This window comes from Ovis aries, chromosome 1, assembly GCF_016772045.2.
Source record: "Ovis aries strain OAR_USU_Benz2616 breed Rambouillet chromosome 1, ARS-UI_Ramb_v3.0, whole genome shotgun sequence".
Lineage (NCBI taxonomy): Eukaryota > Metazoa > Chordata > Mammalia > Artiodactyla > Bovidae > Ovis > Ovis aries.
Genome location: NC_056054.1, coordinates 256,135,353 through 256,162,479, shown reverse-complemented (window position 1 = coordinate 256,162,479; position 27,127 = coordinate 256,135,353). Strand labels below are relative to the sequence as shown.

The 27,127-nt window shown below is 50.1% G+C and overlaps 1 protein-coding gene across 1 annotated transcript in view; it reads right to left on the bottom strand.

The window, feature by feature from the left end:
- RAB6B (RAB6B, member RAS oncogene family) overlaps positions 1-27,127 on the bottom strand; it is a 63,996-nt gene that overhangs the window by 10,950 nt on the left and 25,919 nt on the right. Inside the window, exons 2-6 of the mRNA XM_004003327.6 lie at positions 24,085-24,143; positions 3,895-3,948; positions 3,592-3,697; positions 1,969-2,080; positions 933-1,026 (exon numbers count right to left, since the gene is read on the bottom strand). Coding sequence (XP_004003376.3) covers positions 933-1,026; positions 1,969-2,080; positions 3,592-3,697; positions 3,895-3,948; positions 24,085-24,143 — 425 coding nt within the window. The remainder of the gene's footprint in view (positions 1-932; positions 1,027-1,968; positions 2,081-3,591; positions 3,698-3,894; positions 3,949-24,084; positions 24,144-27,127) is intronic.

Below are 27,127 nucleotides of genomic sequence, written 5' to 3'. Positions count from 1 at the left end.
CATGTGAAATGAATGGTCCACTGTCCATAGAATTCTCCAGGCAAGAATAATGGAGTGGGTAGCCATTCCTTTCTCCAGGGGATCTTCCCAACCCAGGGATTGAACCTGGGTCTCCTGCATTGCAGGCAGATTCTTTACCATCTGAACCACCAGGAAAGCCCAAGTTTCATGTAAAGGAAACCATTTAGTATTGAAATAAATTTCTAAACTCTTTAAAGATACAGACCCTTGACATAGCAACACCTGTGCTTCCTCAGGAATGTGTTAAAGAGCCGGAGCCGGCAGAGGACCCCCTGAGATACTGAGCGGGGAAACGCTCAAGAGACTTGAGACACCAATAAAGCCAGGGGAGCTACTAACACACGGAGTCCTGTTGCTACGCTCATGGCCACAGAAAATGCTGCTGATCTGTCAGGGGGTGGTGCAGAGACAGGTGCAGTCGTTTCCACCCAAGTCCACTGACCTGCTGAACGCCATCTGTGAGAAGTCTCTTGCTCCGAGGCTCAGCCCTAACCCCACCCCTTCTATGGCTCCTCTGAGGAGTCTGACTCTGCAGGCCCCCTCCTGTAAGCTCTAACCGCACTGAGGATGGGCTCTTTTCCCCAAGTCTACCTGGCCCAACGCAGCCCCAGGCACTTGTCAAGCACAATGCAGGAACCCCAAAATGCTGAGTGGATGGACTCTCCTGCATGGCCATCCCGAGTGAGGGAACAGGTAGGAAAGAGCTGCTTCTCGGCTGCCTGGAAGCTGAGGGCTGGACACCCACGGTAGCTCAGGGGCTGCGGGGCTGGCTGCTGGGTGAGCACCCCAATACCCTGAGGGTGAGCAGTTAGCTCTGGAGGGACTCACTCCCCATCAGGTGAGCCACCTGGTCACTAGCCCCTGGCACCAGAAGCCCAGTATGGGCCCCTGGTCAAGGCGGCAGCTCCCACCTGCTTCACGTTGTAGCCAGTCTTCGCACTGGTCTCGATGAACATGACGCTCAGTTCTTTGGCACGCTGCTCGCCCTCCTCTATGGTTATCTGCCTGGAGGGGAGATGAGGGGAACCAGTTTTCAGTAGAGAAGGAGCCCCTAATCGGGGTGGAGGGAGCGGCCTCAGATGATGAGGGCACTTCAGTTGGCCTGAGGCCAGAGCTGAACCCCAGGGCCCCCTCAGGGCACATGAGGTGCAGAGCAGAGCAGGAAGCCAGCATCCCCACTCCACTCCCTGGCAGAACTGTCCAGTCCGGGAGCTGGCCCTGTGGCTGGTGGGCTGCTGGCCCCTACCCACTTTTCCCAAGATCACCACTGCCGGAGTACACATTTATCACACTCCGCCAGCCACAGACCACCTCTCTGGGTGGTACCACCAGCCCCATTTGCCAAATGAGCACATTGAGATCAAAAGCAATGGCCCCAAGGTCACCTATTGCAAAGAAGCTGGGCTTTGAGCTCTGTTTTCTTCACTTCAAGGACAAGATTTTAATAAAGCAGCTTCTCATTCAGAATACTCCCTAAACGGTCAGAGTGCATTTCGGGAGGCCCTCAGTCCATGATTGGTAGCTTTATCTGCCCCAGGAGATAAAGAAAGGGCGCCAAGGTGAGCCCTATTCCTAGAGGGCAGCCTCTTTAGAGACAGTGTCACACCCAGACATATAGCTGGACCAGGAAACTCTGTGTGTTCATGCCTGGGGACCAGGCCCTTCACACTCACCCCAGCATCAGCACAGGTGTTTCCCAGGAACAAGGCCAGTGGTAGCCCGAGGGCCACTGTGTCCATGACTGAGCTGAGGCCAAGCCCAGACCATGCATTGCTGGGCTGGTCGGGCACATGGGAGCCTTCAAAGCCTTCGGGGCCCCAACAGGGCCCTTCCCAGATGCTGGGGGCTGGGTCAGACAGGGCGCTCACCACCTACAAGTCTCAGGACACCCCATCCAGGAGGTGTTGCAGAGGAGGGCGGGGGTGGCCCCCAGCCCCCTGTACCTACCTCTTGTCGGCCAGGTCCGTCTTATTGCCCACCAGCATGATGATCACATCGCTGCCCCTCTCTGTCCTGACATCATCAATCCACTTAGAGGTCTGCTGGAAGGAGTTGAGATCTGGAGGTGGAAAGTAGGGATAAAGCGTGGCATGAGAGGTGGCCCTGTGGGAGAGGGGAAGGGTGGGTGGGGAGAGCGTGCACCCTCAGACACTTGGGCAGGGCAGGGGGGAGTACAGACCGGCAGGCCTGGACCTTCCTGAGAACACCTGGGTGTATTTGTGGAACTGTGCTGCGGGCCCCCGAAACCCCTCACGTTGCTGAGCCACCCACTGGGGAGAGGTCATAGCACCTGGAAGGCCACTGGGTCATGATTCGCTCCATGGACTAGTGGTTTTCGGGCCCATCTGAGAGTCAGATCTGACTTTGCGGGCTCAGAGCAGGGTGAGGTATGAGTGCAGCGGGTTTGGCTGAGATGGAAAGTGTGACGCTGCCTGTGGGAGAGACCACGGCAGCCCTGAGGCAGGAGGGCCCTGCAGGGTGGCCTCCCACCGACAGGAGCTCAGAGGGGTTTCTGAACAGCACCCTCAGGCCCTGCAAGTAAGGGGAGTGGGAAGTGGGCCCAGGAGCAGACAAAAGCCAGGAGAGGCCAGTTTTTTCAGGGCAGTCCCTTCCTCATCAGAAGCTGAGACAGGCTCCCAGAGGAACAGTCATAGGGTGATGCCCACCACTCAGCAGCCTGCAGGCCCAAGGGGGGGTGAAGCTCCCTGTCCTGGGAACCTGGGCTTCCCACGGCTGATCTTCTTCTGCTTGGCATCAGGGGCCCAGGCCTCCTCAGGGGCCCACTTCCATGCTCTCAGGTGTGCAAGGAGCCTGTGGTCAGGGAGATGATGTGGGGAGGACCGGGGGAGGGCTAGAGGCAGCAGGCTGGGGCACCCTCCCACCATACGCTTGACTGCAGCCCAAGGGCTTGCGAGGTGTGTGCCGTGACACCTGCCGGGACAGTGGGGCTCTGCACCGGGCCCTAGCCCTCACTCCCAGCACACAAGTCTCCCTCAGGGCTGTGTGTCTCTCTCCAGAACAGGTGATTTGGCCAGAAGAGCCACAGGGCGTGAGATGAACAGCCCACCCATGGCCCCCAGGGACCCACTGGGCCTCCCCTCCCAGAGAGCCCTGTAAGGAGCTGGGGTGCTGCTAACAGACACGGCTGCCAGGTCAAGGCTGGCTCACGGACCAGCATCTTTTCACACGTGCACGTGTACACACACACCATACAAAGAAGTTGCTCCCTAGGGGTCTTTCTGGCAGCCAGGGCCCAGGACGGTGCTGAGGGGCAGGAGAAGGGCCAGCCTTGTGAGCATCTGCTCTGCTCCACACACAGGCCTCTGCTCTGAACAGGGCCACCCTGGTCCAGTATGCCACGCCTGGTGCAGGAGGATGGGGGAAGGCTCCAAAGCAACTCACTCTCCACTCTGAGCACCTGCCTTTCTGCAATCAGAGGACAAGCGCACACACATATATGTACACACACACACACACACACACACACACGCTGCACCCTGGCTGAGGCCGCACCTGGGCCCTGGAGCCCTGCGAGCTGTTCCCCGCCCAGCACCCAGGCCCCATACTCACTTGTGATGTCGTACACCACCACGGCCACCGTGGAGTCCCGGATATAGCTGGGGATCAGGCTGCGGAACCTCTCCTGGCCGGCTGTGTCCCAGAGCTGCAGTCGCACCTGTCACAGAGTGGGCAGGAGGTTCAGGGCACGGTGAGGTCCTCAGGGTGGGAGCGGGGGGCTGGAGGGAAGTTCTGCGGTGCTGGCACTGCCAGCTCTGGGCAGGCATGCGCTCTTAGTGGTGCCCAGGACAGGCCCCAGGTGATAGGTCCCAGGGAGCCCTCCCTGTCCTCCCAGGTCTCCAGTCAGGCACTCACCGTACGATCCTCCAAGTACATGGTTTTTGACAAGAAGTCAATCCCAATGGTTGCCTGTTAGAGAAGAGGCCAGAACAGTCAAAACTAAAAGGTCTCAGGCAAGGGGGCAAAAGCTGAGTCATCCAGGCAGGGACACAGCCAGCAAAAGGGGTCGTCACCCAGGCCAAGCCTTGGGTGGGTTCTATTTTGCTGTCCCACACCCCAACTCAACAGCGAATCCTCGCATCCCTCTCAGAGGAAATGAGATAAATAAGGATGAGGACAGGTTGTTTTGAGTGACACACTCTTTGGAGAGGAAGAGAAAAGTGCTTCGGAAAAAGGATGAGAACAGAGGAGGAAGCTTGCTTGGGAACAAGGCCACTGGATCTCCTGCCCCACTCATGTGGGGGCCTGGAGGAGCAGGAGCTGCGTGGTCTCCCTGCCCCAGCCTGCTTGTGCCCTGCCTACCTCCTTGCCCCCCAGCCTCCCCTGCAAAAGCCTCTCTCCTCAGACCTGGACTTCAGGTGCCTGGCTTGGGCTCACTGCTGCCCAGGTGGGTGGGCGTGGAAGGGAGCAGGGCAGCTTGCCGGTGTGGGGGCAGAGAGCAGCTGGCTTCCCACAGGAGCCTCACAACCAGCCACAGCAGCATCTTGCAGGGAAACCCCACTGGCTCTTTTCTACCCAAACCAACACACTGGAAGTCGACTGTCTACGTCACGCCTGTGCTTCCACTCTCCTGGCATCAGGGGAGGCAGCTGGACCAGAGGGAAGGGCCCAGCACTCAATTGCTGTATGGCCTGAAACAGGCCACCCAACCTTTCTGGGCCTCACCAGCACCCAGTGTTTGTGACGGGAGCCAAGACGCTGTCAACGTGGAACAGTCACTGCCACGTAATTAATAACAGTGAAGACTCAGACACAGCCTGAATGTCGGGGCATCGGTGAAGTACAGTGTGGTTCATCCATAAGATGAAAGCTTGGCATTCATTAAAAATCACGTTCTTGAAAAATATGTAAGGATTTCAGGAAACCGTCATTAAGTAAAACTAAGCAGATTACAAAACATCAGCTTGATTAACTCAAGTAGAGATACAAGCATTTTTCATGTTTTCTTAGATGCTGAAGTGAAGGCATGACATACTAAGGCCTTAGTAGTACCAGTGTCCAAGTTCTGACACTATGGGTGATTTTCTTCATTATACTTGTCTCCATTTTCTACAATGAACATATAATAGTTCTAAAAGCAGAATTTAAAGTATTTTGTTTTTAAATATAAGGTTTAAAAAAATAAGCTTAGTTGAATGGAAAATTGACTTCTGACTACAAAAACCACAACCAAAGAAATCCAAGGAAATAGGAAAGGTCTGCAGGCCCCCAGCTGACTGCAAGCAGGTGTGTGTATACCCCCGACTCCCTCCCATTTCACAAAGGAGTTAAGGTGGCTGTGTCCTCCTGGGAGCTTGCTTTAGTGCAAAGACAGGGAGTGTCAAGGAATGATACAATCCTAGAACATTCATGCTAAACAAATACCTTAGACACAACTCAGTCCTCTACTCTGGAGACCAGGAAAGTTAAAGCCCATGCCTCCTGTGACTGTGCCAACCAATGGCAGAGATAAGAGGATCGGCGTAAAATCTTGGCATCACTTGGGCACTTTCAACCCCAGCTTTGTACACCTTTCCAGCATGGTGTGGCCGCTGGGGAATGTGGAATTGACGAGCTGCTTGTGGAATGAGCTTTGTTCCTAAACAGCTACATTACGTCTGTTTTATTAGTATATGTTAGAGCAACGATCCTTGTCTGCTGATACCCACAAGGGGAAATGTACAGAGCAGGTGGACATCCCTCAACTCCAGAGCTCAGTGGATTCCCCAGCGACTGCCAAGCTCTTCCCATAAAGTGACCCTTGAGCTAAAAACCAGGTTCATAACCTCAACATTGGTGACAGGGACTGGTGGCTGTCCCCACCATGAAGTCTCCCTTTATACAGTATTAGGGCTCCAGCCATAAAGATGAACTCATAGCTGCCCCAAGTAAAGACAATATTTCTCAGCTTTCCTTGTAGCTGGGTGGCTAAGTTCTGGTTAATGGCATGTGAAGGTGACATGTGTACCTTCTGAGATGGGTCACTCATGGAAGGCAGGATGTACCCATAGCTGCCCCTTGCCCTTTCCCACTGCCTGGAATAAAGATAGGTGATAATAAGTCCTACTGGCCCATCTAGGTGAGAGTGACAGAGTAGTGCTGGTGAACAAGACGGAGGAAGCCTGAGTTCCTGCCCGGTAGAGCTTGTCTCTGCAGCCTTAGACTCTTAGACTACTGTGTAAGAGAGAACTGAACTATCTTGCCTAAGCCACAGTTATTTGGGGTTTCTTTTCAACATACCTTAGCTCTGACCTAACTAAAAGAACCACAGAGAAACATACCCCTAGAGGGTAGGCAGCATGGATGGTGATGGTGATGTTCCTGATGATGATGTAACAATTCTGTTTCACCTCATATGTGCTTCCATGGAGGACAGAGAAGTCACCAGATGACATGACAAGGATTGTGCCATGTGAATCAGGCCCTAGTAAGCTCAACTCAGTGGCCTCCATAATCATAAAAGCCATCTACTGAACACTCACATACTTTATTACCCCTAACAGCAGTCTGACCAAGTCAGCAGTAATGATGAGTCAGGCTAAAAGGACCAACTTCCTATCTCTCCGGCTCTCTCCCACCTTTAGTCCCACTTTCATGCTTCTTTTTATATCAGAGAAATATCTGCCACTCTCTTAGACCTCTTCTGGCCACACTTTCCACCCAACCATGCTGCTGAGCCACTGCAACTAGCCCTTCCCGCAACCTGGTGCCAAAGCACGTGTCCTTGGACACAGCTGAGCCATCAGCTCTGCTTAAAAACGTCTCCCTAAATTCTGCTTCCGATGATGATTAAATAATTTGTTTTAAACTAACCCACCCAAGCTGCTGCTGCTGCTGCTAAATCACTTTATTCGTGTCCAACTCTGTGTGACCCCAGAGACGGCGGCCCACCAGGCTCCCCCATCCCTGGGATTCTCCAGGCAAGGACACTGGATTGGGTTGCCATTTCCATCTCCAATGCATGAAAGTGAAAAGTGAAAGTGAAGTCGCTCCTCCACCCATGAGATTTTCCAGGCAAGAGTACTAGAGTGGGTTGCCATTGCCTTCTCCAAACCCACCCAAGACAACTATTATAAACCTTGGACAAGTACAAGAAATAATTTGCAATCACTGAAGAGTGACCCAAACAGGCAGACAAATAGAGGGGTTATAACCTCTACAGGAAGGGAAGAAAACAAAGTGAGATCCTATGCTTGACCAGCTTTTCCCCTGAGGTAGCTTTCTAGTCCCGCCAAGTTAGAAGGACTTGGTTAACACCTCAGGCTTTTCATTAGAACCCCAGAAGGGTCAGCTTTGGGAGAAAGGACATCATCTCAGAAATAAGGGTTGTATCAGAGGACTAAGGGAAAAACAAAAAGAGACCTATCTTATAAAAAAACTTTAAACGTGGTAAGTAAACCCTTTAAAAAAATTAGTTGCACATAATTTAAGGCCCTATTGAAATAAAATTCAATACATTTCAGAGGAAGGTAATAGAATTCAAGAATCTAAAATGTATTATTCACAATGTCCACTACACTATGAGAAAGGATTTGACGTGAAGAAGCAGGAGATTTAAGCCAATAATTGAGGGTAAAAAAAAAACCAACAGAAACAGATCTAGATGACCCAGACATTGGATTAACAGGCAAAGACTTTAAAATAATTCTTATAAATGCACTAAAAATGTAGAGGAAAAATATGAATATAATGGGTGAATTTCAAGAGATATAGAGAGATAAAATAAAACCCAGAAATCTTTTTTAAAAAAATATTTATTTATTTGGCTGCACCAGGTCTGAGCTGTGGCCTGTAGGATCTTTTAGTTGTGGCATATGGGATCCAGTTCCCTGACCAGGAGTTGAATCCAGGCCCCTGCAGTGGGAATATGGAGTCTTAGCCACTGGACCACCAGGGAAGTCCCCAAATCCATAAATCTTAACACAAAAAACCCCACAATACCTGAAATAAAAATCCCCTGGGTTTGACTAATAGCAGCTAGGACACTTCAGAGGAAAGGGCAGTAAACTTGAAGAGAGATCAAAAGAAATTGTTCAAATTGAAGCACAGATTTTAAAAAGATAAATTAAAAATGAATAGAACTTCAAGCACAATATAAAAGACCTGATATATATATACATATATATATACGCATATGCACTTGGGGTTTCAGAAAGAGTAAAGACAAAAACAAAACAAAAAATGCATCATAGCCAGATACTTCTTCAATTGGACTAGAAACATCAGGGCACAGCTTCAAGAAGCTCAGTGACCCTAAAACAGGAAACAGACAAAGAGAATCACACCCATCCAAGTCATAGTCAAATTGCTAAAAACTAAAGATAAAGAGAAAACCTTGACAGCAGCTAGGAAACAATGACAGGAATGATGGTTGGTTTCCCTTCAGAAACAATTGAGGGCAGAAGACGATGGAACAACATCCTTAAAATTCTAAAAGAAACCACCACCACCACCCCTATCATGTCAGCCCAGAATTCTACAGCTAGTAAAGATGTCCTCCAACAGTGAGGGCAAAACAGAAACATTTTCAGATAAGGGAAAGCTGTGATGCTTTGTCACCAGTGAGCCATCATTACGAGAAATACTTCGGGCTGAAGGGAAATTTTACAGATGGAAGTTTGCATCTTTCAAGAAGGAATCTAGGAGCACCAGAAAAGGTAAGTCTGTGGGTAAATATAAACACAAGTGACTTGTCCTTGACCACCTCCTACTTCTATCCATATTAGCAATAATTCATAACATCCTCCCCTCTGTTTTGCCCCATTTCATCTTCAGTGAGACTTACTCTCAGAAGATGGCCTCAAATCTTACTTTATATTAGGTACAAACCACTTCATTCCTTGCTTTTCCCCCTCTAATAATAATAATTACTGTTGTTACAATGACTAAACATCTGAGTGCTTATCATGTGCCAGGCATTGTCCTAAATGCTTTATATGTATTAATTAACTTATGTTAACTTGTTATGAGTTATATTTTTTAGTTTTTGTACATTTCTGCTGAGAAAACTGAGTAAAGTTGATCCCTTCACAACATGGGGGTTAGATTTCCACACAGTGAAAAATCTGCATATAACTCATAGTTGGCCCTTTGTATATGTACTTCGATTCTTCTGTTCAACTAACAGCAGATGGGGAAATTCTGTAGTATTTAATACTGAAAGCAATTGCGTAAAAGTGCACCAGCCCAGTTCAAACTCATATTATTCAAGGGTTAACTGCATTTGAGACGTTAAATTCCTTGCCCAGCATCAACAGCTGGAAATGGGAGAACCAGGATTCAAAGGTATTTGCAAAGATGTCTGAGTGTCCACCTGTATTCCCATCCCTCCAGGTGCTGAGCATTTGCTCCTTCTATCAAAGCAAGCCTCTCCCTGGGTTCTCTTGGCTCTGACCCTCTCAGCCATCAAGGATCTTTTCTGTCTGCAACCTTTCATTCTCCACACACTCTGTCCTTCCAACCAAGAAACATTCTTAAAATTCTTGCATCTTAAAAAAAAAAAAAATCGGTCCCTGTCAGTAAGTGGCTCTCTAGCTTTCTGCCAATCTCTCACCTCCATTCCATTGGTATGCTTCTTGGGAAAGGGCCCCAAACCAGCTGTCCCCACCTCTTCTCCTCCCACCCAGTGCTCAGTCAGGGCGCTCTGGTTCCTGCCCCTCTGCCCACTGAGGCTGCTCTGGCTGTGGTTACCATAGCCATTCGTCTCCAAATTGTAAGGACACTCTACAGGCCAGACTCTACTAGTGATAGATGAACTTGACCCAGTGGAACAGTCCTCTTCCTTGTCACTCTGGCTTCCTTTGCTTTCATGACATGACTCATTTCTGGCTCTCCCTGCCTCCCTAACTGCTGTTCCTCATTGGCCTCTTACAGGATCCTCTTCATTTCTCTGTTCTTAAAACACTGGCATTCCTGACTGTTTTGTGTCGGGTACCTCATTTACATCCCAGTCTACATCCCAGGCCTCACCTCCATCCTGAGCCCCAGATCCAGGTAGCCGATTGCTTACTGAACATGTCCATCCATGTGTCTTCTAGACCCCTCACTAAACATAGTGTGTCCCATAAGGGGCCCACTCTCCCCTCCTGGCTTACTTCTACTTTCCCCATCTCCACGAAAGGCACCTCCACCTCTGTAGGTGCCCAAGCCTCCGGAAGCCCTCCTGAGTTCTTCCCTTGTTCTCAAGCCTTTTTCCCTTGTTCTCACATTCACTTCCTCACAGTCCACTCCCTCACAGCAGAGGATCACTGAGCTGACACTTTGCCTCCAGAGTGTTTTCAACTGCCCGTTTCTCTCCATTCCCACCATCACTGCCCCAGTTCAGTCCCCCAACCTCTTTTACCTGAATAGCTGCAACAGCGTCCTGACTCATCTCTCTGCCCCCAGGTTCTCCCCTGGAGAATTTTTTAAATTAATTAATCTATTGATTTTTGGCTATTCTGGGTCTTCGTGGCTACATGCAGGCTTTTGCCAGCTGCGGCGAGCAGGGGCTGCACCCCAGTTGCAGTGAGGGCTTCTCACTGTGGCATCTTCTCTTGTTGCAGAGCACAGGCTCTACCCTCACGGGCTTCAGGAGCTGCAGCTTGTGGTCTCTAAAGTATCTGGGGTGCACGGGTTTAGCTGTTCTGCCGCATGTGGAATCTTCCCAGACCAGGGATCAAACCCACGTCCCCTGCATTGGCAGGCAGATTCCTAACCACTGGACCGCCAGGGAAGTCCCTCTCCTGGATAATTAATCTTTCACGTAGCACCAGCGTTATCTTCCTAAAACATAAATCTTACCATATGACTCCCTACTGCCTCCAGGAAACCGTATAAATGCTCGAGCTTGGCCTGCACAGGGCCTGCTCCTAGCTTCCCCTCTTTGATCTCATTCCCCGCTTGCCCAGCTTGTACTTTACCCTTTAGCAGTAAGACTGTGGTCAGGACTCTTATACACATGTCACTTTGTGTTTCTGTGCATTTGCTAATGCTGTTCCCTGCCTTTTTGAATGCTCTTTCACAAGGTTAAAACGTATTCAGAGATCAAGATCCACTCCTTTGCAAGTCATTTTCCAAGTCCTCAAGTTGACCTCAGGGCCCCTCTTCTAACAGTTTCTCTGCTAAACTGGAAAGATCTCACGTTGGTCAGTTTCTCCCACTGGCCAGTGATTTGGTAAGTCTCAACATGTAGTCCATGGACCACTTGCCTCAGAATCACATCAGAAGCTTGTTAGATATGCAGGTTGCTGAATCCATCCCAGACAGACAGAATCATAATCTCTGGGATGTCAGTCTGGGAATCAGAATTCCAGACAAGCCCCTGGATAACTCATTTGAGGAATAAAGTTTGCAAAGAGCTGTGCAGACTCTGAGCTCCTGCTATAATTGGTCTGAGGAGGCTATGGTACCCAGAAGGAGGGGCAGATTCCCTGCCTGAGGTGGGAGACAAGGAGATGCCCATGCCTGCAGAAGAAGGGACTAATCATGGATGAAGAAACCAAGGCTCACTCAGGCTTGAGGTCGTCCAGGTGGGGTGGCAGAGGCAGGGTTAGGGCCCAGGTTTCCCTGACTGCAAAGCCCCTCCTCCTGACACCTGGGCTGTATTCCCTCTGCTTCCGGAAGTCCCTTCATTTCTGAAGCTGTCATTGAGTGTGTGTGTGGGAGTCACATCCTGTCTGGCTCCTTAGTGTCAAAATCTGTGATCATTGGCCATAGCTTGGCAGAGTCCACCTAAGAGGAAGTTCGTTTGCATTTCAACAACAAGAAAAGTCAGCTAAGGGCAGAACAGAAACAAGAGCTTTTAAGATGGCCTTGATTACCAGAAATTTTCTAGCTCCTCAGCATCATTTATTTTTCCAGACACAAGGCCCAAGCAGCTGGCCCTACACTACTGCCAGCTCTAGCCCATCACTCCCAGACAGGCCAGATCTACAGGGAGAAGGCAGTAATGGTCTTCCCCGGGCAGCTCCTTTCTGGCATATGGTGTAAGTAAGTAATACTCATTCACTTATCACTCTTGAGAGCTTACTATGTGTAATTCGCAGACCAAAATAGACTCTGGTCCCTGTGTATGAGGAGCTGCTCACCCTCCTGGAATGCTCTTCCACATGGTTAGCACCTATTCAGAGTTCAGGATTCAGCCTTGAATTTCCAAACTTGTGGAGGAGCTAAGATGAGCACACAGAACTAATCAGAACACAGATCAGACAGATGGGAGGGACTATTGTAATTGAGGGGCACTAAGAGGAGGGGGCTTCCTATGTGGCACTAGTGGTACAGAACCCGCCTGCCAGTGTGAGAGACATAAGAGACGCAGATTCAGTCCCTGCGAGGGGAAGATCCCCTGGAGGAGGGCATGGCAACCCACTCCATGGACAGAGAAGCCTGGCGGGCTACCGTCCATAGAGTTGGCACAGCTGAAGCAACTGAGCAGGCGTGCATGCAGAAGGAGGGAGAAGTAGTGGATTGGAGGCATGGGGGAGTAAATCCCAGACAGAGGGAAGAGGGCTTCTGATTTTGGCCTTGGCAGGATTCCTATCAGACCAACCCTCCTGCAGACTACAATGATAATCTCTGAGCAAAATGTAACCACTCCCTGAAGGCACTTACAAACAGGCAGAATCTAGAGGGAAGTCAAAAACTTAAGGGACAACTTGCCTGACTTCAGGCTCTACTACAAAGCCACAGTCATCAAGACAGTATGGTACTGGCACAAAGACAGACATATAGATCAATGGAACAAAATAGAAAGCCCAGAGATAAATCCACACACATATGGACACCTTATCTTTGACAAAGGAGGCAAGAATATACAATGGAGTAAAGACAATCTCTTTAACAAGTGGTGCTGGGAAAACTGGTCAACCACTTGTAAAAGAATGAAACTAGATCACTTTCTAACACCGCACACAAAAATAAACTCAAAATGGATTAAAGATCTAAATGTAAGATCAGAAACTATAAAACTCCTAGAGGAGAACATAGGCAAAACACTCTCAGACATAAATCACAGCAGGATCCTCTATGATCCACCTCCCAGAATTCTGGAAATAAAAGCAAAAATAAACAAATGGGATCTAATTAAAATTAAAAGCTTCTGCACAACAAAGGAAAATATAAGCAAGGTGAAAAGACAGCCTTCTGAATGGGAGAAAAATAATAGCAAATGAAGCAACTGACAAACAACTAATCTCAAAAATATACAAGCAACTTATGCAGCTCAACTCCAGAAAATGGGCCAAAGAACTAAATAGACATTTCTCCAAAGAAGACATACGGATGGCTAACAAACACATGAAAAGATGCTCAACATCACTCATTATTAGAGAAATGCAAATCAAAACCACAATGAGTCAGAATGGCTGCGATCCAAAATCTACAAGCAATAAATGCTGGAGAACAGTGTGGAGATTCCTTAAAAATTGCAAATAGAACTACCTTATGACCCAGCAATCCCACTTCTGGGCATACACACCGAGGAAACCAAAATTGAAAGAGACACATGTACCCCAATGTTCATCGCAGCACTGTTTATAATAGCCAGGACATGGAAACAACCTAGATGTCCATCAGCAGATGAATGGATAAGAAAGCTGTGGTACATATACACAATGGAGTATTACTCAGCCGTTAAAAGAATTCATTTGAATCAGTTCTGATGAGATGGATGAAACTGGAGCCGATTATACAGAGTGAAGTAAGCCAGAAAGAAAAACACCAATACAGTATACTAACACATATATATGGAATTTAGGAAGATGGACTTTTGGACTCAGAGGAGAGGAGAGGTGGGATGATTTGGGAGAATGCCATTCTAACATGTATACTATCATGTGAATTGAATCGTCTATGTCTGACTCAGGATGCAGCATGCTTGGGGCTGGTGCATGGGGATGACCCAGAAAGATGTTATGGGGAGGGGAGGTGGGAGGGGGGTTCATGTTTGGGAATGCATGTAAGAATTAAAGATTTTAAAATTTAAAAAAAAAAAAAAAAACTTAAGGGAATGGCTCTGGGTGAGCCTCCTATTTTTATGATTGTTTATTCACCCGAAGGCAGTCCCGGCTGGAGCTGAGGGGTGGGGGCTAACACTTGGCAAGAAACCCATAGTCTTCTTGGTTAAAAATGAAAGAACAGGTCATAAAACTATCACAGCAGCTAGAAAATGCGGAAAATCCTGGAGATGAGAAAGCCACAGACAGGGCACCCCAAATTCTGCATGAAAATGCTACTCAAATCCCTGGCCCAAAGAGACCATAAGCAAGTTATGACTGTAAACCAAACAGACAGGCAAACAAAGGCGAACAGAACTTTAAACTGCTGCCTACCACAGGGAGGAGAATTGGAAATCTGGGTTCAATGAATAGTATTTCAAAGGAACAAGCAGAATCCATAGTCTTAATCACAATGTGTAGTATACAACTCAAAACTACTATAAAGTGAAAGCCATATTCAATTTTAAAAAAAAAAAGAATAAATGGAGACCAAACTTGAGGTGACCCAGATGTTGAAAGCAGCAAGCATTTTTAGAGAGCTAATATAATTATGCTCAAGCATATAAAGAAAAATATGCTCATCATGAATGTCCAGATTTTAAAATTTTAGCAAAGAAACTATAAAGAAGCAAATACAAATTTAGAACAAAAAATACAACATCTGAAGTTTTAAAATGCTTAACAGTAGAGAGCAAATGACAGATGAGTCAGTGAATTTGAAAACAGATCAACAGGAATTGTTTGAAAGGATAATATGGGAACACCAGACAGAAAGAACAACTAGCTACCCAGGCAGGCCACGGGCTTCCCTCATAGCTCCGTTGGTAAAGAATCTGCCTGCAGTACAGGAGACCCAGGTTCAGTTCCTAGGTCGGGAAGATCCCCTGGAGAGGGACATGGCCACCCACTCCAGTATTCTTGCCTGGAGACTCCCATGAACAGAGGAGCCTGGCAGGCCACAGTTCATGGGTCTCAAGAGTCAGACATGACTTAGCGACTAAACCACCACCACAGGCAGGTCACATCCTCCTACGAAAGGCCCCAGAAATCTTGCTGATTTCCTGTTACGTGCCACAACCTCCGCTCCCTCCAGAGTTCAGCGGAGGTCATACAGTGTGTGTGTACTGATGGGGACAGGTGTATGAATGTGTGTGAGTATGCATATGAGTGGAGACACACAGGTGTGCATGCAACTGTGTATGTGCAGCTGCAAAGAAAAAGCTGTAAAAAGATTGTGAGGGATGAGTGTGAGGTGAGATGGGGAGGAAGTCATTTCTGCTTTGAAGGTAAAGCCCGGATCAGTGATATGCACACAGCCCTGGTGATGCCAGAGGCCACGGCACTGAGGCGACCAGGAGCCTCCACGGGGGAGGAGGACAGATTTCTGAGACAAACCTAGACGCTCTGTCAGTGCCTCCTGGGGCGGAGCACGGCCAGCCCTGGAGGATCTGGCAGGCAGCTAGCCGAGTGCCTCATCCAAATGGGTCCTTGGTCTGTTTTCAGGGACCTCTGCTGGTGCCTTAATGGGCTTGTCCTGGAATAATGACAGCCTCTTTGACCTTCAGCTTCCCATCTCTAAAATGGGGACAATCATAACTTCCTTCAAGGACTCTTGGATCAAGTGAGTTAGACTATGTGAAGGTACTCTGTACAAACAAAGTGAGGACTGACCGACTGAGGGTAGGATTTCCAAGAGAAGCTGTAGAAGAAACCCACCCACTCAACCTACAGGAGACCCTCCAATAACACTTCTCAGGCTGGTTTTGTGGAACATAGCCTCATGAGAGAGGTTGTCTACAGGGATGAAAGTGAACTGTGATCAAGTGTTTCTAGGAAAGGTTTCATGTTCCAGCCCGTAGTGGGGGGCCATAAAGCACACTGACACAGTAAAGGCTCTGAGAAGTCCTGCACGGAAGAATCAGGAACAATTTCATGTAATCCGATGTTTCCCAAACTCTTGGTCCTGGGAACTTTGGTGCTTATAATTACTATTCACATCCCAGTAAATGAGTGTGGTGCACAGAGCTTCAGGAAAGGCTGGCCTTCAGAGAAATGAGTTGCAAAGGAATCACAGCATTCATTCTCTGTATTCTGTTTCCTCTTATGAAGTAGGCAGTGAATTATTCTTGCTGGAAACTATTCCACAAAGATGTAAAGAGGATATCAAGATAACAAGAGCAGCAGGCCTGCCTCTGGGGACTCTCCATGACCCCCACGATCCTTCTCTCCCTTCCCCTCCTTGGCTGTGCTGGGCGAGCCTCCTCTACTGCATGATGCCCTTCCAAGGAAGCCAGACTGCACTGCTGTGTTTAGATCACCCCAAACCTGGCACTGCTTATTTATTCTTTCAATATTGCCAACTGTACTGCTTATGAAAAATGGCAGCCACTTCATCTTATACAAAAAAGGAGGGACCTTAACAAGACGGATTTCATAGTTGCATCCACGTTTATCTTCTTCCGCAGGTATGTTAACTAGTGTTAACAGGGGCTCAGACACACAGTGAAGAATGATGGCATATTATACGCCTCCCTCTGCACAAAAGCTCCCATTGGCCCAGCACATGCCCAAGGAAAGAGATGTTTCCTGAGGCACTTGTTGAAATCGTTTTTGCTACATGCATTTATTATGAAATGTAATTTTGCATCTACTTTCTGACAAGACACAGTAATAAAGTCTGTGGTAGAAATTTGCATGGTAATTTGCACAAGTTGACTCGAGATTCTCTTCTCAGGAAAAGAAATCATGAAAAGGAATGTATGCGTGTCTTCTTTCAGCCTTGGCCAGGCCTTGGCCCATGGCTGGGGAAGCATCTTGGCAAGTGGCAAAAAGCAGCTGGGCATGGCAGGCCCTTGACAATGAAGCTGCTGTTTATGCCCTGCACCACCAACCCTCAGAGGAGAGTATCAGGGTAAAGTCATGCAAATGAGCATGCAAATGAAGCTGGTGAAACTTAGGGATTCAGACCAGCAAATGGGTGCAGTGGGGGAGGGAGACAGCAGCTTCAGGAAAACAAGCTGGGCAGGGTCTGGCCTGGCCAGCAGCTCAACCAAGTACCTTGGGGGAGGGGCAGTTGGCTGGAAGGCCACAGGGCAGGTACCTGGATTCTTTCCAATACTTTAGCCTCAAAGATTACACAGTCCCCATGGCCACTTTCCTCCCAGTGGGAACTGGCTTGTGCTAGTCACCAACCAATATAAATATGTATTGATTGCTCTTTCATTTCCTGACTGTGCTCTAAAATATCAACCAACAATATATACTTTCCAACTTTAAACAAGGGGTTGTATGCGTGCATGCAAGTCACTTCAGTCGTGTCTGACTCTTTGCAGCCCCATGGACTGTAGCCCGCCAGGCTCCTCTGTCCATGGGATTCCCCAGGCAAGAGTACTGGAATGGGTTGCCATGCCCTCCTCCAGGGGATCTTCCTGACCCAGGCATTGAACCCACATTGCTTATGTCTCCTGCATTGACAGGCAGGTTCTTTACCACTGGTGCCACCTGGGAAGCCCAAATAAGGGGTTCAGTCAGTCAGTCAGTTCAGTTGCTCAGTCCTGTCCGACCCTTTGCGACCCCATAAAGTGCAGCATGCCAGGCCTCCCTGTCCATCACCAACAAGTAAGGGATTAAGTTTCATCAAAATTAGTCAATTCTTCCAAAAGCTATACCGATGCCGAGGGATGTGTGGCCTGAAGCTCCCTGAGAGCTCTCCCACAGGCTCACAAATGCACAAGCCCTCTCCTCGGCTCTCAGGGAGAAAGGGGTTCTGGGAGGAGGACTTTTAAGTGCATCTACAAGTAACCCACAAAGTAAATTAGGAAGGATTACTAAAACCCGCTCCAGTGTTCTTGCCTGGAGAATCCCAGGGACAGGGAAGCCTGGTGGGCTGCTGTCTATGGGATCGCACACAACTGAAGCGACTTAGCAGTAGCAGCAACTAAAACCTGGGCCAGAGTTGTATGATGGGGCCACTTCACTTATGAACACTAGCAGGTGCTATTGGACTACCCTAATACAACTAGCAACCTCCTACTCCCTTGCAGGCCTGCAAACTATAAAAGAAAAACTGCTTTCCCAGCCTCTCTAGAGGGTAATGGTGATCAGGTGACTTGGTGAGTGAGTGAGTGAGTGAGTAAAGTCACTCAGTCGTGTCCAGCTCTTTGCGACCCAATGGACTGTAGCCTACCAGGTTCCTCAGTCCATGGAATTCTCCAGGCAAGAATACTGAAGTGGGTTGCCATTTCCTTCTCCAGGGGATCTTCCCAACCCAGGGATCGAACCCAGGTCTCCTGCACTGTAGGCAGACACTTTACCATCTGAGTGACTCAGTTCTGGCCAATAAGACACAAGCTGCAGTCTGCTGGAGGGGGATGGGATTCCAGGGAAATTCTTGCTATCCTTTTTTTTCCTGCCTTGAATGCAGAGGTGATGTCTGAAGCAGCAACAGCCAAGCTGCATGAAGATACGAACCTACAGAACAAAAAGGCAGAGCAGAATGCCCAGAGGCCTGGGACGTGCGTGATGGCGTCACCGCACAGCTGGGCCAGCTCAAGGCCCACTGTGACTTCCAGCACCTGGAAAACCGAAACCCTCCCCTGTTTAAGCCAGGTTAGTCAGCCTTCTGCACTAGAGGCTGACCACATGCCTGATTTTAATATGCTTGACAAAAGAGTGGAAGAGAAGCCAGAGGAGAGGAGGGAGGGAAAGAACAGATGTCACAGTCAATCTGCCCTCAGACCAGTCCTAGGTAAATGTCCAAATGGAGCACCTGGGTGACTGGTGCTGCTCCAGTGGGTGTCTGAGGGCAGGGTCATCTTGCCAAGCTGCCTGGCATTTAGGGGGTATTTCACTGTATAAGAGTGCTGCCTCACATTTTGACCACAGAACCTAGTATTTGTGAAACAGGGAACTCTTAACTGTATTAATATGATAAAATCATCGTGTTGCTAGAGTTGGCCAAAGACAGAGTTCACTGTTCTGCCAGAAGTCTGGGGACCTGGCAGCACGCGGCAGAGTGCCAGAGCTCTGCACATAGACACATGCAGGCTTGGATAGGAGGGCCCAGTTTCCCATACAAACACGTGGTAAGCAAGTGAGTGTTCACTCCACTTCATCATCATCAACTTAATCTGCAGTGGAGTTGTTGTTTAGTATTGCTCTCTGTAGAGTATGGTAATGCACATTTGTGTCAACAGTATTTCTCATCTAAAATTTCCCATCATCTAGGCTTTAAGGCATCCATGAGCTATGCTTTAAATACAAATTGACCACATTCCTACTGCTGAAGTTTGAGGCCACTGATCTAGGTGATATAGGGGTTAAATGTCATCCAAATAATTTCTGGATTAAAAAAATGCAACACTAAGAAAGTGGGATGCTAGCTCAGACTCTCAGCTAAGTGACAGAGGTAGGATTTCAACCCAGGCCTCTGAAGGCAGCATTGTTTTAGAGGAAAAGAAGGAGCTAATATCAGAGGATGTGCTGACTCAGTGTGTGACTCAGCTCTCCTCCGCATGTGACCCTACTCTGCCCACCTCGACAGGGGTGAAGACCCTCCCCTCTCTCCTCAGGTGCCGGGTGGTTACCTGAACACCACCTAAGCACACGTGGCCTCTTGGATTCTATGGAGAAAGGCCTTTCCTCCTGGCCCTCCGCCTGCTGTCTACAATCCGACCCAGGAAACTCATCAGCTCTTAAGGCTTCAGGGATCCAGATCCTGCCAGCCCTTCCTGGGCCCACTCACATAACAGCCATTTTCAAACATCTTCACTTGGCCTTTCCACCATTACTTCCCACTCGACTTTTCGTTTCCCTTTATGTTGATGGTACTGACACTCTTCCGGGGTGTCTGGACAGAAACCCAGGGCCCACTCAAACCTCTCCTTCCTCTGCAACCCCCAGGCCTACTCTGCTCGCTCACCCCTCCCACGGTTCTGTGTGTCCCACCCAGGCTTGGCCCAGGCCCCCTCACTCAGCCCTGCGTGACTGATGAGTGATGCCCCTCCCTGCCCTTCCACTTGCAGAGCTGCCCCAAGTCTGTGGGGCCCTGCTGCAACTGACATCCTGCCCTGGCCCAGGCCCCCAGGCCCGTCTCCTACAAACGCAGGCTTCTTTGATTCCCATCAGAGCCAGCCTTCAGGAAGCCCCCGTAGCTCTCCACTCTGCCCCATGAGTCCAAACCCCAACGAGCTTCTAGGGCCGCTAAAGCCTCATCAGCAGGATCCCAGATAGGTCTAGTGGGGAACCCTGTTCTGCACGCCCGGGGCCTCATGCCAGCCCCTTGGGGCCTCAGGCAAGTTCAGCCCCAGACACGGCCGGGGGCGGGGGGACTCACTGTCACACAGGATGAGGTGGAACACCCTCTACCCTCCATGCCCTGCCTCAGGGCACAGCCAGATTCTGTGGCAACAAAGAGTAAGCACGTGGCAAACGTGTTGTCAGAGTATGTGAGCAGGGGAGCGGGGCAGGAGACAGAGCCAGAGACGCAGCAAAGGTGGGAGTGAGGGAGTCAGTCCTGGAAACTGTCTGGGCACCTCAGCCAATAAAGGCGAGGCGGGAGGGCCCTGGGCTACAGGGCTGACACATGAGGTATGAGTGGGCAGTGCTGGGGAGTGATCACCACGCAGAGGACAACTGGGAACATCCCCGAGCCCTCGGGGTTGGCATCTACTTCCCAAGTGTCTCTGCCATCATGCTAAGAAAAACTAACATTTCCCTCTCTCCCTCTCCAGAGAATTTATTAAAATGGGCCTGTGTACACAGAGAATTGGAGCCCCAGCCTCCCAGCCTAATTACCATTTTAGAAGGTATTAGGAAAGAAATTCCACCTGCAGTCAAAAAAAAAAAAAGAAGCCAGAAAAGCCTGCAGTGGGGAGGGCACTTGGGCTTTCATTGCTTGTTTGCACGACATTGGACATTGACCCTGGGCCACTGTGGCAACTTAGTGTGATGGGGTCTAAAAATCAAGGCAGACAGTCCCTCCTGAAGCCACTGTGGGATGAAGAGGCACCTGACACCGGCTGTGGGCAGGCCCCGCGAGGGCCCACAAACGCAGCACTGAATCTGAGGGTCCGGGCCTCAGCAACGCCGAGAACCCATCCAAAGCAGGAGGCGTTCCTGTAGAGCTGGGAGGACAGCGTACTGGGGAGAGGGAGCTGCAGACGGGCACAGAGCGTGGGGACAGCCCCATCACGGGGCACAGAGCAGGGCACGGCCCAACCATGGGGCACAGAGCATGGCACGGCCCAACCATGGGACACAGAGCATGGCACAGCCCAACCACGGGGCACAGAGCTGGCACAGCCCAACCATGGGGCACAGAGCATGGCACAGCCCAACCACGGGGCACAGAGCTGGCACAGCCCAACCATGGGACACAGAGCATGGCACAGCCCAACCACGGGACACAGAGCATGGCACGGCCCAACCACGGGGCACAGAGCATGGCACGGCCCAACCACGGGACACAGAGCATGGCACAGCCCAACCACGGGGCACAGAGCTGGCATAGCCGAACCACTGGACACAGAGCATGGCACAGCCCACCACGGGACACAGAGCTGGCACAGCCCAACCACGGGACACAGAGCATGGCACGGCCCAACCACGGGGCACAGAGCAGGGCATGGCCCAACCACAGGGCACAGAGCTGGCACAGCCCAACCACGGGGCACAGAGCATGGCACAGCCCAACCACGGGGCACAGAGCAGGGCACAGCCCAACCACAGGGCACAGAGCTGGCACAGCCCAACCACGGGGCACAGAGCATGGCACAGCCCAACCACGGGGCACAGAGCAGGGCATGGCCCAACTACAGGGCACAGAGCTGGCACAGCCCAACCACGGGGCACAGAGCTGGCACAGCCCAACCACAGGACAGAGAGCATGGCACAGCCCACCACGGGACACAGAGCATGGCACGGCCCAACCATGGGGCATAGAGCATGGCATGGCCCAACCACGGGGCACAGAGCATGGCACGGCCCAACCATGGGGCACAGAGTGTGGGCATGGCCCAACCACAGGCAGACATGCGCTTGAGCCTTGGTGAGTCAGAAGAACATTTCATAGCACAGAGAAGGAGTGGGAAGGGCATTCCAGCAAAGCTGACACCATAAACCAAGGCACAGAGGCCTCAGAGTGTCACTGACTGGGGAGCAGCAAGCAGGGAGGCGCCTGGACCATAGGATATAGGACAAGCAGTGGGTCATGGGAGATGACACTGAAGATAGAGGTAAGCTGAGATTGTGAGGGACTCCAACAACATGGGGAGAAGTTGAGGCTTTGATCCACAACAAAGGACCGCTGAGGCTCTTGAGGGCCACTGCAAAGACCCTGAGGCCTCCTCTGCTGCCCATCACTGTGAAGAATACCAACCAACCAGGAGTGTCACTATTATTAATGGGCATCAACAAGTATTATAAGTATTATAACATTTAAAAGATCAAATAATCAAAATAATGTCTGTGAGATCATTCATACACACACACAAGTGAACACCAAGTCAGACTTAAGAACTGAAGTTAAAGCTGTGATTCAGATGTAAAATGATGCAGGAGGACTCCCCTTGCAGGGAAGAGAGGCCTCTGGCAAGCCCACCCTGGTACAGAGCGTGGCCTGCACCAAACAAGACCAAGTGTGGCCGAGACAGTCATCCCAGAGCTGATGTCCAAGGTTGTGTACGTCATTTGGGACCCCATGGCCTTACCCTTTAGTCGATTCCTACCAAGTCTACTAGTTATCTGGTATTTCAAACGACAGCAGAAGAAAAGAAGGGATAAGAGGGAGGCAGAGAAAGGGGCTGTATTTTAGGCAAGGATGCTGACTGGTCCAGAGTGAGACAGACAGACTAGAGCAGACACAGAACTATAATTGGCAGTGAGCTGCGCTCTGCATGTTCTGTAAGTCCGGGAAGGTGGGGAGACCTCTCAGCACAACAGTCCTCAGGGTGTTCTATAAATATTTATCCTTTGAGGACTCAATGACAAAAGGATTCCGTGATCAAATACATCCGGGAGATTCTGCACACTACATCTTCCAGCAGATTAAAACCATGCACTGATATGGTAAAGGCCTTGAGAAGTCCTGCAGTAGAATTCTGTTCACCAGTGATCCTCAGTCTCTTGCCTTTCTATCTCAGACAACACCTACTAAGTGAAGTCACTCAGTCGTGTCCGACTCTTTGCGACCCCATGGACTGTAGCCCGCTCAGGCTCCTCTGTCCATGGGATTCTCCAGGCAAGAATACTGGAGTGGGTTGCCATTTCCTTCTCCAACTAACATCCCTTAGAACTACCATCTCACAGAACCCACTGGCTTAGAAAAATGCACTACTACTTGTCTGTCTTAAGGAAGAAAACAATAAATTTTTTCTTAAAAATAGTTGAAATGATTAAGTTTGGTGCTTTATGATAACAGCTATAGTTGCAGGGGAAATTCACTTCATTTGACAAACCTCCCATGCATCCATGGTGCCAGAAAAGTGAAATGCTACTGACCTTCAAGAGCTCAGCCTTCGGCTCCTGGAGCCATTTCTGTTTGACTCTAGATCTCCCTTGAGAGCCAGGGGCACTCAGGTCACTTCACCTAGCCTCCTGCCCATGTAAGCAGTGTAGGCCCACCACACTAGTTTCTCCAGGGAAGGAAGGGCCCCAGCAACCACGTGTGCACACACATGAAGGTCCAGCCAACAGCCACGCTGGAGAAGCACATTCCCCTACTGCTCTTTCACGACCCTCATTTAGAATCTTGCCCATCCACCTCCATATGATGACTCCCAAGAATCCAAACACTGTAATGATTTAGACCTGCCATAGGGGCAGGAGAACACAAATTGAAAGCTGTCCTTTCTCTCCTGGAAACATTTGCTGAGGTTTGGAGCTTCAGAAGGGCTCAGGGTCTTTACTGGGCTGGGACCAGGGTGCAAATGGGAGGCTCCTCCGAGGCAACATAGATGCCCTGGGCCCCATGCACACCCTACTCTCCTCCAGCGTCAGCAGTCCTGGGAGGGTGGCTGGCACGGTGTCCAGGCAGCCGTCAAGGCTACAAACACCATGAGGCTTAGTGAGGGGCGGGGACCCAGGAACTCACCTGGTACGTGTTGTCGAAGCTGTCGTACATGAACCGTGTGATCAGAGATGTCTTCCCGACTGTAAAACAAGAAGAGAGGGGTTCAGCTGTGATCCGGGCCTGGCTCCTCTAAACACATTTCATGGAATGAAAACAGATGATGAAATCAAGAAGCCCAGAGGAAAAGATGAGATGCAGAGACAGAGTGGGAGGTGGGACCCAGAGAGGGACACTGAGGTGAGGAATCCAAGTCTACACTGGGTGGGCTGCAGGGGACTCCCTGCCCTGTGAACTCTTACCACACAAATCCAGGTCTTCCTTGACCCATAAGAGCCACATAACAACAATCAGAGAAAGTGTGTGCACTACAGAATGCTTCTGTCACAGGCCTACATTCACCTGGAAATAACACTTTGCCCTTGGTCACAGGCTGGGATAGAGGGACGCTCTTTTATTTTAGCCTCGAACTGATGAGGAAGGTGACTCTCCAAGGAACCAGAGGGCAGGGGAAGTAAATGGATCATTCCCCAGTGCCTCTCATGGGCAGGACTATTCTTCAAAACGTATACCTGACTGCCCAGCTCCTCACTGGATATTTAACATCCCTGGACCTTGCTGGGTGCGTGCCAGTGGGATCCCCAGTCGTTGTGACAAGCGAGGACTCCCCTGCACATTTGCAAATCCCCCTAAGGGCAGTAACATCTCCAACTAAGAACAACTGGTAGGACTATGGGAAAAAGGAAGTCTCTGCGGAATCCCATAAATACTTCTAATTTCCCAAACTGCAGGATTTGGCTTCTGACTTAACCCTGTGCAGGTCCCCTGAGGCCTCGCAGTGGCAGAAATGCAGTAGCAGAAACTCTGAGCATCTGGGTGGGGAGGGAGGGCGATAAAGGAACATTGTTGGGTCAGGCCCAGCATGGAATGCTACACCATCCCACCAAGCCTCTGCTATGGCCCTGGGAGGCTCAGAGGTAGACTGGACCCACTGAGCTTGGCTCAGAGTCCCTTCTGCTCTGGGCTATGAGAGACAGGTAACTCTGGCAGGGAGAGCAAAAGATTCAGGGCCCAAGAGTTCTCCATTCTGCCTCTCCCCAGGTCTCAGATGGGATGTCCACAGGCCGAACCTGGCAGGGTAGCTGGTCCCTGGTTAGATGGAGCCAGGCAACACAATAGGACTCCCCTGGGAAAGGTCCCTTTCCAGTTCGGAAGCCTCAGCAGTGCAGCAGACAAGGGCAGCCCTCTCCTGACAGCTGGCATTTGTAAGGAAAGGGCAGTCGTCTTCCACAGGGAGAAGGCACGCAGCTTGGTTCCAGGCTTGCCCAGACTCCACCCCTTGTGTCTCTTCACTGGGCTGTACCTGATTCGTATCTTTTGTGGTAAAACTATAATTGTAAGTAAGAGTGCTTTCCTGAGTTCTGTGAGTTGTTCTGGTGAATTATGGAACCTGAGGAGGGCCGGGGGAACCCCCAGATTTGTAGCCAGTTGGTCAGAAGTGCAGGACCGTGGGGACCTCACTCACAGCTGGTGTCTGAGGTGGATGTCAGTCTAGGGGGAACTGTGAGTCCCCCACTTAAACCTGAGCAGTCTGATACCAGCTTAGCTCAGGTAGTGCCAGGACTGAACTGCACTATATCTGCTGCTGTCAGAATAGCCCCACGTCTCTTCTGAACATCTCTGGGGTGAGCAGTAATACACCCAGGATCTCCTGGCTAAGTTTACCTGGAAACTGCCCTTTGAGCATCCAGTACAAATTAAATCTGTAAAGTGCTTTCCAATTACTTTAAATCCCTACTTAAACTCACATGAAAATGAGAAGTGGGGGCTTCCCACGCTGGGAGGATTGACTCTGAGGCCGGAGAAAGGCGTGGCTGTTAACTGCTTAGGGGAACCCAGAGTGAGAAGTGGAGCAACCCCAAGCCAGCAGGAAGAGGATGAAATCAGGGAGCGCATGGGTCTTCCCCTTCCAAGAGCAATGGCAAGTTCCTGCTGCCTCAGTTAAAGAGGCACTGCACGGCCAGCTGGGAGCTCCCATCTGTGGTGACACAGAGCACCTTACACCTCGGGGAAGGGACATGGTCCTTTTCTCCAACAGGCTCCTCCTAGGACAGGAAGGAGAGACAGCAGAACCCCTAAAAGCCACTGAGGGAACAGGAGGCTCATGGAGGAGCCGAGAGAGCAGAAATCTCTGCAAGGCTTCTCTGCCAAGTCCCTTCTCAGGGCACCAGCCACGACCAGTGGCTCCCCAGTGGCTTGCAGGGTAACGGCTAGGCAGGAGGAGAAAATGCCCAAGAAACGAGTAGCGTTTTGGGGACCGCACAGGACAACCTTTTAGGTATGGGGTCCTGGCCAGGGTCAGTATTTTCTCAGCTTCCTCACGGACCCAATAAAAGACGACCACCTGAACTATGTATTTATGGAGGTTGTGTCAGACACACCGCAGGGGCTGTGCCAGGCACAGATCTACACGGCAGCAATCAACAGGGGAGACGGGACACCTGCCTGCCTAAAGCCTGTAGGAATTCCGTGCTTGCAGCAACAGTAAGCCCCTAAGTCTACCCTGGTCAGTCCTCAACTCTGAGTCGGGTACTTATGCACCTCCATTTTACACAAGGGGAAATAAGCTGCCAGCTCCTTGCCCAGGGCCAGAGCTGAGTGGGGCCAGGATGAGGCGGTCGGACCGGGGACTGAGTTCCTATGCCTCATGCTCCTCGGCATCTCTGGGTCATGGTGGATTACAGGATTCTGCCACGTCATCGCTGCCACCGCTGTAGATGTCATGGAGCTCCAGGAATAGCTTCGCCTAAGCCAAGGAACCTTTTTCTTGGGATGGGCAGGAGGCAGGGTTTCCCCCTACTCGGGCAGTGCTTGACCCAACCTAGAAGGCCAGAAACTAGGAATTCAGGAAAAAGGAAGGCTTAGAAAATCAAGGATGGATAGGTTAAAACACCTGGGGTGCAGCACCCCAAACTGAGCCCTGGACTGAATGGCAGCCTCATTATGGATTTGATGCAAAAGGGAATGATTTCTTCCCATTCTTCCAGGTCAGTTTTTTTTTTCATTT